This window comes from Chiloscyllium punctatum, chromosome 45, assembly GCF_047496795.1.
Source record: "Chiloscyllium punctatum isolate Juve2018m chromosome 45, sChiPun1.3, whole genome shotgun sequence".
In the NCBI taxonomy this organism is placed as follows: Eukaryota; Metazoa; Chordata; class Chondrichthyes; order Orectolobiformes; family Hemiscylliidae; genus Chiloscyllium; species Chiloscyllium punctatum.
In genome coordinates this window covers 54596597-54606797 of record NC_092783.1, presented here as the reverse complement: position 1 = coordinate 54606797, position 10201 = coordinate 54596597, and the positions used below count along the sequence as shown (strand labels likewise).

The 10201-nt window shown below is 43.2% G+C and overlaps 1 protein-coding gene across 1 annotated transcript in view; it reads left to right on the top strand.

The window, feature by feature from the left end:
• LOC140467445 (ethanolamine kinase 1-like) overlaps positions 1 to 9371 on the top strand; it is a 50780-nt gene extending 41409 nt beyond the window's left edge. The window contains exons 6-8 of the mRNA XM_072563806.1: positions 153 to 313; positions 2586 to 2659; positions 5904 to 9371. Of these exons, the coding sequence (XP_072419907.1) occupies positions 153 to 313; positions 2586 to 2659; positions 5904 to 5976 (308 nt within the window). The 3' untranslated portion in view covers positions 5977 to 9371. The remainder of the gene's footprint in view (positions 1 to 152; positions 314 to 2585; positions 2660 to 5903) is intronic.
• The last annotated feature ends 830 nt before the right edge of the window (positions 9372 to 10201 follow it).

The window sequence follows — 10201 nt, the reverse complement described above, 5'->3', positions numbered from 1 at the left end:
AAACACCTGTATCTCAGGGTGCCATCAAAATTCACTTGCTTGACTTCTGCCAACTCAAAAAGACTGAGAATTAAAAGTGTGTAATGATGTACTGCACTTTGGCTGTACATGCTGGACTTGTATTAACGTAATGCTATCTCTTTCTCTGCTAGGAGTGAACGAGGTAGACTACAGCCTGTATCCAGACCAATCCTTACAGTTCCAATGGTTGAGAACCTATCTAGAGGCTTGTAAACGGTTTACTAAGAAGGGAGGCGAGGTAACCGACAATGAAGTGCAAACACTGTATGTTCAAGTCAACAAATTCTCTTTAGTAAGTACAATATGCGAACCTAATTGGAAAGTACTTGAGTCCCCGCAATCTTCTCCATTGGAATCACTTCAATTGAAAGACTCATCTAAGTTGGAGGTTATTGCATAGTTAGGGTATGGCCTTCCCAGGATGTTATCCTCATAGTAATAGAGTGGGTGAAGTGTAGACTTTGGGATTTGTCTGAGTTCTCTCCCACTCTAATTTCTGAGGGTTGAACCATGGATTTCCATTGGATGAAACACCATGGTGGTTTACCATTGCCTTCTACAGGATGGCTGACCAAGCTCTTGTAGCCCAAAATCAATGTACTGGAAAGGTTTACCAATAGGAGAAAGTGAGCATGGCAGATGCTGGAGATCAGTCGAGAGTGTTGTGCTGGAAAAGCACAGCAGCTCAGATAGCTTCTGAGGAGCAGGAGAATCAACGTTTCGGGCAAAAGCCTGTGACTCATTCCTGATGAAGGGCTTAAGCCCGAAATGTCGATTCTCCTGTTTCTCGGATGCTGCCTGACCTGCTGCACTTTACCAGCATCTCACACTCAACATAGGTTTACAATTGTTCAGACTGGAAACCTATGACCAGCAGTGTGCTGCAAGGATTGATACTGCGTCGATTGTTGTTCACCATCTATATAAACGCTTTGGATGAGAATGTAGTAGCTATATGTAGAAGCTAAATAAGCTGGGGCTGCTTTCCCTGGAGTGTTGGAGGCTGAGAGGTGACCTTATAGAGGTATATAAAATCATGAGGGGCATGGATAGGGTAAATTGGCAAGGTTGTTTTCCCTGGGGTGGGGGAGTCCAGAATTAGAGGGCATACATTTAGAGTCAGAGGGGAAAAACTTTAAAAGGGACTTCAGGGGCAATGTTTTCACATAGAGTGTTGCGTGTATGGAATGAACTGCCAGAGGAACTAGTGGAGGCTGGTACAATTATGCTATTTAAAAGACATCTGGATGGGTAAGTGAATAGGAAGGGTTTATAGGGATATAGACCATGTGCTGGCAAATGGAACTAGATTAGTTTAGGATATCTGGTCAGCATGGACAAGTCAGACTGAAGGGTCCGTCCTGTGCTGTACGTCTCTATGACACAATGACAAGGTTAGTACATTTGCGGATGACACCAATTTTGGCGCTATAGCAGAAGGTGAAGAAGGTTATCCAAGAGTACAATGGAATCTTGATTAACCAGTGGGCCAAGGAATGCAGATGCAGTTAAATTCAGACAAGTGCAAGGTGTTGCATTTTGGTAAGGCAAATCAGGGCAGGACTTACACAGTTACACAGCTTTGGCGAGCATTGTGGAACAGAGGACCGTAGGGGTGCAAGTTAATTGAAAGAGGCATCACAGGTATGTAGGGAGATGAAGAAGCTGTTTGGCATGCTTGCCTTCATCAGGCAGAGCACTGAGTACAGGAGTTGGAATGTCATGTTACAGCTGTATCAGGCACGTGAAGGCATGACCACCACATAGTGGAGTGATGACACTAATGCTCAAGAGGCAAGAATTGGAGGAGTGCAGATATCTTGGAGAGTTGTAGGACTGAAAGACAATCTTGAGATTGGTAGGAGTGAGGCCAAAGCTGAAAACTCATTATGGGGCTTTGTGCTCAAAGGGTTATTGGCTGTCTTGATGTGGTGGTGCTGGTGTAGAACTCAGGTGGGCAAGGTCAAAAGTTCCATGACACCAGGATATCTTTGGATAGGTTTATTTGAAATACAAGCTTTCAGAACACTTGCTCATTGTCAGATGAAGTGAAAAGAGCACCCAGACACCAATTCTGCTAATTCTGCTCCTAATTCATATATCTGTATTGTTGGTGGATCAGACAGAGTGATAGGATTGCAACTAGTTCAAATCATGCTTGTTTATCGAGCTTTTCCCAAGTTGGTCAGTGGCTGATTTGATGGAGGCAGGAATTCTGATCTGATGATACAAGTGTAGTGCAGTGCTATGTAACATACAGTTTGCTTCCTCACACATTAACCTCTGAATTCTTACCTTTGAAGTCAGTTCATTTCCACAGTAACTAACTTGGTCCTCGAACACTTTTTTCATTGTCACAATTCTTGATTCAGCCGCAAGGAAAGATCCCACTGAAAATGCACAAATCCATTATGACACACTGCATTCTCATGACACCATTCCAGCCACTACATTCCGTATCGTGCTCTGCTAGAAACAACGTGACCACATAGATGACTGGTAGTAACTTATTGCGACACCAGCAAGCACTGAATTAACACTCCTTTTGTCATTTTTGATTCCAGGCATCTCATTTCTTCTGGGGGTTCTGGGCATTGATTCAAGCCAAGTACTCAACCATAGAGTTTGATTTCCTTGGGTAAGTACCTGAGAGAAACATTGATCACCTGCAGAAACTTTGCTAAACTCGCATCCTGGCCTAGTGTCTCTGTTTTGTTTTTATTTTTGTGTGGGATGTGGGTGTCACTGGCATGTTGCCCATCCCTAGTTGCCATTGAACTGATTGGTTGGTTGTCCCAGCCATTTCTGTGATTAAGAATGAATCCCATCGCTGCAGGTCTGGAATCACATGTAGCCCAGACCAGGTAAGGACAGCAAATTTCCATCCCTAAAGGACATTAGTCAATTAGTTTTGTTTTTCACAACAACTGATGGTGGTTACTTGGTTACCATTTAATCAGCTTTTGGATTTTTATTATCCAGTATTTGAAATCTATTTTACATGTTTAACTTCTTGAATAGAAAGATCCTAAAGAAATGCTTTCACATCCCGAAGTGTTAATGATGCAAACCCTGCCGCAGTGAATCCCAAAGGTTTTCACGCTGTGACACTATTTTGCTGTTTGAGACTTGCCCACTATCGTCAGTGAGAACTAAACAGTTGGAAGGTTGGATGGTGGGGGAGTGATCTGAGAATGTCGGGAAAGGAGTGCAGGTTGGCCATTGTTGCTTTGCGTCTTGTGCCTCCACAATATCAACCTATCATGCCCAAAGTTTCATCTTGTGACCCCTACTTGGGATTTCAATCCCACGTGAGGAAAGCCTGCCCTAGAGTTTTCTTTTGTCCAATTCAATTGTAATTCACGTTAATGTTTCACTGCAAACTCTGGGAGGCAGTGGCCAGTTCTTATCCCTAGATAATTAATCCAGAAACTCCGCTTATGTTCTGGGGACCCGGGTTTGGATCCTGCCATGGCAGATGGTAGAATTTGAATTGAATCTTGAATCTGAAGTTAAGGGTTTAATAATGTTCATGAAATCGCTGTCAATTGTTGGAAAAATCCATTTGGTACATTAATGTCCTATAGGGAAAGAAATTGCCATCCTTACCTGGTCTGGCCCAGATGTGACTCCAGACCCACAGCAATGTGGTTGACTCTTAACTGCCCTCTGGGCAATTAGGGATGAATAATAAATGTTGGCCTAGCCAGTGATGCCTACAAATTCATTCATCCTGTGAGTGATTTTTTTTTTTAAAAAGCTCTCGACTTTTTATAAAATGATCTGTGTCAGTAGGTTTCATACATACCTTCATATTTAATCTTTTTTAAGTTAAACTAACCAGTAATATAAAGCAAGACTGTGAGAGTTTCTTTAGATATGCAAAGGGCAAAAGAGAGGCAAAAGTTGACAATGGGCTGCTAGAAAATGACGCTGGAGAGAAAGTAGTGGGAAGCAAAGAAATGGCTGAGGAACTGAATAATTACTTCCCATCAGTTCTCACGGTAGAAGACACTCCTAATATCCCAAATATTCAAGAGAGTGAGGGGGCAGAGCTGAGTATGGTAGCCATCACCAAGGAGAAGGGGCTAGAAAAACTGAATGGCCTGAAGGTTCATAAATCACCTCGACCAGATGGACTACACCCCAGAGTTCTAAGTGAGATAGCTGAAGAGATATTGGAGGCATTGGTGGTCTAGTGGCCCTTTCAAGAATCACTAGAATCAGGAAGGGTCTGAGAGGACTGGAAAATCACTAAGGTGACACCCCTGTTTAAAAAGGGAGTACAGCAAAAAACAGAAAATTACAGACAGAGAGCCTAACCTTGGTTGTGGGTAAATCCTAGAATCCATCGTGAAGGATGAGGTTTCTGAATACTTGGAAGTGTATGGTAAAATAGGAGAAAGTCAGCAAGGTTTCATCAAGGGGATGTCATGCCTGATAAATCTGCTAGAATTTTTTGAGGAAGTAACTAACAAGCAGGTTAGACCATGGAGAACCAATGGATGTTATCTACCTGGACCTCAAGGATGCCGTTGACAAGGTGTCACAGAAGAGGCTACTGAGGCTCCATGGTATTAGAGACAAGCTGCGAGCATGGATAGAAGCTTAGCTGTCTGGCATAAAGTAGCGTGTGGGGATAAAAAGGCCCTTCTCAGGGTGGCAGCTGGTGACAAGTGGTGTTCTGCAAGGATCATCGAGTTGAGACCACAACTTTTCACTTTACACATTAACAATCTAGATGAAGGAACTGAGGGCATTCTGGCTACGTTTGCAGATGATACAAAGATAGGGAGAGGGACAGGTAGGGTTGAGGAGGTGGGGAGGCTGCAGAAGGATTTGGACAGGTTAGGAGAGTGGGAAAAGAAGTGACAGATGGAGCACAACGTGGGAGCGTATGAGGGAGAAAGAATAGAGGCATGGATTATTTTCTAAATGGGGAGAAAATTCAGAAGTCAGAAATGCAAAGAGACTTGGAAGTTCTAGTCCAGGATTCTCTTGAGGTAAACACCGGTTCAGAAGATAGGAAGGCATTTATTTTGAGAGGACTTGAATATATAAGCAGGGATGTACTCCTGAGGCTTTATAAGGCTCTGGTCAGACCACATTTGGAGTATTGTGTGCAGTTTTGGGCCCCGTATCTCAGGAAGGATGTAGTGCCCCTAGTGAGTGTTCAGAGGAGATTCACGAGAATGGTCCCAGGAATAAAAGGTTTAACATCTGAGGAATGTTTAAGGACTCTGGGTTTATACTCTGAGTTTAGATTGAGGCGGGATCTAATTGAAACTTACAGAATACTGAATGGCCTGGACAGAGTAAATGTTGGGAAGATGTTTCCATTGGTAGGGGAGACTAGGATCTGAGGGCACAACCTTAGAGTTAAGGGAAGATGGTTTAGAATGTAGATAAGGTGAAACCTCTTTAGCCAGAGAGTGGTGCATCTCTGGAATTCATTGCCTCTGAAGGCTGTGGAGGCCAGGTCACTGAGTATATTTAAGATGAGGTAGATAAGTTCTTGAATATCAAGGAATATGGGCAGAAATTGGGAGAAAGGTTTCTCAACCCCAATCAGCCATGAGTGAATGGCAGAGCAGACCAGATAGGCTGACTGGCCTAATTTCTGTTCCTATGTCTTGCGGTCAGACCATTTTCAAAGTTGACATGTATTTGACATATTCAGAAAAGTCTTGGCTGTGGGAGATGGGGCATGGAGAAATAGAGAGGCAGCCTTCACTGAATCTTTCAGTGAACACAGATTTCATAAACTGTGACATGTTCCTTTTCCAACACAACTCACCAGCTGCAATTTTACTTTAACGTGCCTTGTTCTCCAGCCCCACCCAGTCTTGTCTATCAAGAACATAAATGTTTTTGTCTTCCAGGTATAGTGTGCTGAGGTTTAACCAGTATTTCAAGATGAAGCCTCAAGTCATTGTTCTCCAGACACCTGCATGATGGTGTGAATGACATTCCACCCATCGCTGCACAATCTGTTGGTCTTTCCAGCTTCCTCCCACGGACAGACTTCGACAGCCACTTCTTCCCATCTCATGCTGTGATTCGAGAAGTAGACTTGCCCCCAAACTCTCATCTACTGTACCCTTTAAGCACAGACAGCTGTGAGAAATTGGCATACATTCCTCTCGTGACTAAAGCCTCGGCTCCATGTTTTACCTTTGATTCGGATCCCAGTTGTACCCAGGGCTGTGGACACAAGGGGCTTTTGGAATCTTTCCTCTGACCCCCACCTTTTCCCAGTTACTCTGATGGCAAGCTGTATCCAGTTTACTTTTGGTAGGGACCAAGCTGAGGACAGGTGGCTGAGTGAGGGAGTAATGAAGTGGGGAGGGGGAGAAGGTTTGTTCTCTTTTATTTATAAAATAGCATTGCCTATCTTTCAGTTGCTAATTAGTCACTTAGCTTATGCCACCATGATTACAGGGAGGTCCACACACTGGCAATGATCAAAGGTTTAAAATAATTTCTGTGTTTAACCTTTTCCAAAAATTGGTCAGAAGAAATGATGATTTGTCTCAGCCCTAACTGTACAAGAGTGGACTCAGTAAATCTGTATTGCATTTTTCCTTATTAATAAGCTGTGTGGGTGTGTGCGTGCATCTGCGTGTATATATATTATTGAACATGAGTTGTGTGAGTGAGAGAGAGAGAGTGTGACCACAAACAGGAATGGGGCTCAAAAAGCTTTCTGAGAGGTTCATATAGCCTTGCCCTTGGGCATCACTGCAGTTCATTAGAAATGGGGGGGGGGGGCGGGTAGGGGGTTCAGGACTGGCAGGAAGTGATATGATAAAATGACAAGGTACAGAATGAGAAAGTGACACATTTGCCCTAGTGAATTATCTCTGATCGACAGGCCTGCACACACTATTCTCTCAGGGAGCCTACCCAATTTGTGAATGGCCTTGGGTGTTAGCCCCAGCAAGCTGCACTTTACTACTGTCACAGAGTGACAGGGTGAACCTTTTGAACTACACAGTAGCAAGTTCCCATAGGAACTACTTAAGTTTAGCTGAAGGGAAATGTGTAATAAAGCACATGCTGTACCTGCCTGTCACATGATCCTGTAGTGCTCAGAGATGAGCCCTATCCAGCCTGCAAGCATAGTCAGCACAGGGTAGAACCAGTTGATTTTTCTTTTTGGATGGAGGGTGGGGTGAGGAACAGGTTCCCTGCATCAGAAGTGCACATAAATGCAGGGGTGCATGAACCCTGTTTACCCCTGTTTTACAAAGGAGTCACAGAACAGCATCATAGTGACCAGAGAATTGGGACAAAGACAGCAGACACCTACTGCTCCTGCTCAAACTGCATATCCAGATGAGGAGAGAATGAGTGAATCACTTCGATGCCGTGTGACTGACAGGCCAAAGCCTGTGAACTGTGATAGCTTTTATTGAATCATTTTCCTTTTGCAGAACTCCCTATCACTGATGTGAAGTAATTAATTCGGTGACTACTGTGGGAGGGTCTTGTATGATAGCTTGTATATTAGCCACTAACTTAAGACTTTACATTTTCCCCACTGTTATCAATTGACAGTATTTTACACTGCTGTTATTTTGGGTTTCTGTCTGCCGATCTACTTCTTTGCTGAGGCCACTGGGTGAATAAAAGCAAGGGCAGTGTGGTTTTCGGCTTGATTGGAAAGACTCCCTTGGGACTATTGATCAGGGAGGTGAGGAAGGACTTTCTCAACCTTTTGGGTTAACCTTGGGCCAAAGAAAACACAATTCCTCTTGCTGTTGCTGCTGCTACTTCAATATGTAGGGAGGTGCACATGGAAAATATCAATCGCCCTAAAATTCAATTAAGCACTGTGATCTCATCAGAAACTACTGCTATTTTCTCTCCCCATGTTTACAGCTGATTCCAGTGATCTTGTACAGTACCTGGTCTTAGATCTGACAGCAGTTCTGAAACGAGAGCTCAGATCTCTTACATTAAATCAAACTTGAACCAACTGCTTTGTTTTTTTTTATTATTCCAGTCAACAGAGGCAGGTTTGTAGCATGCCTGTTGAAGCCTTATTCCTGGGGCAGAGCTGCAATGCATTTACCTAGGTGATCTTCCCATTGCAACAATGTGCCACAGATAGCTTCTCTGATCAAAGTGTATCACTGAGCAACTTTAAATCTGCCTTTGTTTGACCGTGAGGCCGAGTTGGCAGGAAATCGGCCAATTTAGTCCAATGCGTCCTCGGTCAAATTGTAGCCCCTGGCCTCTTCAAGTCTCCGAGAAGGAGGACAGTGAAGGAAGAGTTTATTCTTCTCCCTTCCTCCGAGCTAGTCAGAGCGGCCATGGGCATCGCAGTCTTGGGGAGGGTATTCACACATCTCAGTCAGAGGGGCAAAGTCACACTGGAGCAGTACCAGAAATGGTATGCAGACCTGTCACCATTTCAGCAATCCCTCCACTCCCGACCTTCCCCTAGTTTCTAATCCCGACTCCACTTCTGACCATGATGTGCATCTCAACCAATTGTTTGCAGAAATCTATCATTGAGACTTCTTTCAAACTGTTCACTTTGTAATTATGGTGCAACCTTTTTTTTTGTGAAATGCCTGTTTATAAACCAGTAAAACCATGTAATATTTATCAATGTGCAAACTCTGTCCAGTTTGAAAATAGTGACAGTGGTTTCTGACAAAAGTATGTGGTTATTGAGCCAGACATTGAACTGTGACAAATTGTACCCTTTGGTGGTCTCTTGAATCATTTATGCCCAACTGAATGGATTGGAGGTTAGTTTGTACTGGAGATTTGCCTTCCACCAAGTCTCTCATCAGTCAGTACCCAGGGTAAGAGAGGCTTGAGGTGGAGAAGGAGGCAGTAAGGAGAGGGATGGAGGTGGCTGAGAGATTTGGGGAGACTTCATCTCGTTTTGCTTTGGCCTGTGTTGAAAGTTCATCAAGCCACTCTTAATAATATCAATAACAAATTCCTCCCAGTTGTAAATTGAGATGTTTAAACTGAGGAGAGTTTATTCGCACTGTTTGCACTTCTTGTAAATTTTAATCCTGCTGCACTTCGAGCTTTGGGCCCTGGCCTTGTGTGAGCTCGAAGAGGGGGTGCATTATACTAAGCTATTTGGTTTTACTTGACTAAATCTGTACTTTTGGTTGACTGTAATAATCCACATTCCCAAATGGTGTTGAACAAAACTGACCATTTGATAAGGGCAAGATAATCTGGGGTAAAACTGACAGCTGAGAGGATCTGGGACCAGTTGGTTTCTCTACCTCTTGACGAATCCAATGAAACGTTTTGATTGTATTACTAATAATCTTGTAAATAAAATACAGTCTCTGGAAGACTCCCTGTGCACTCACCTTGAAAGTATTAATGTTTAATTTGAGTGAATTTGTTTCAATGCGCCTCACACTCCGTGAGGTGTGTAATGCACTGTATACAACGACACCCAAGTGTAAAAGATGTGACGTGTTCCACACAACAGCACAAATGCATTGATAAGCATTGGGTACTTCACTGCTTCATTTGCAATTGGATCCTTGCATGTATCTTTGTTTTATTATTTAAAAATCACAACACCAGCTTATAGTGCTACAGATTTATTTGGAAGTACAGTACTAGCTTTTGGAGCACTGCTCCTTCATCAGATAACTGTGGAGCAGGATCATAAGACAAAATTAATTGCAAGAGATCTGTGTCATGCAGCTGAAATGAGATGCAAATGAAAAAAATATATATCTTGTTTCAGCTGTATGACACAGATCTTTTGCTACAAATTCTGTGTCTTATGATCCTACTCCACAGCTACCTGACAAAGGAGCAGTGCTGCGAAAGCTAGTACTTCCAAACAAACCCGTTGGACTATAATCTAATCTAGTGTTGTGATTTTTTTAACTTGTCTACCCCAATCCAACACATTCACTTCCGCATCATGTTTTGTTATTGCAAGGTGGGCAATGGTGCTAAACTGGCAAGTTAACCATTGGTAGTAACCCTCGCTCACTGGCAACGTACTTATCTATAACATGGAGTGTTCAATTCTGCGCTGTCGCAGAGCACTTCACAGAGCAATATGTGTTGTGAATGATTTAAGAGAGTAAATCCAGTGGCAGAAGGTTCGTAACTGGAGGACATAGAGTGAGGTGATTGTCAAAAGGACCAGAGGTGTTGTGAGGTAAATTGTTAAGAT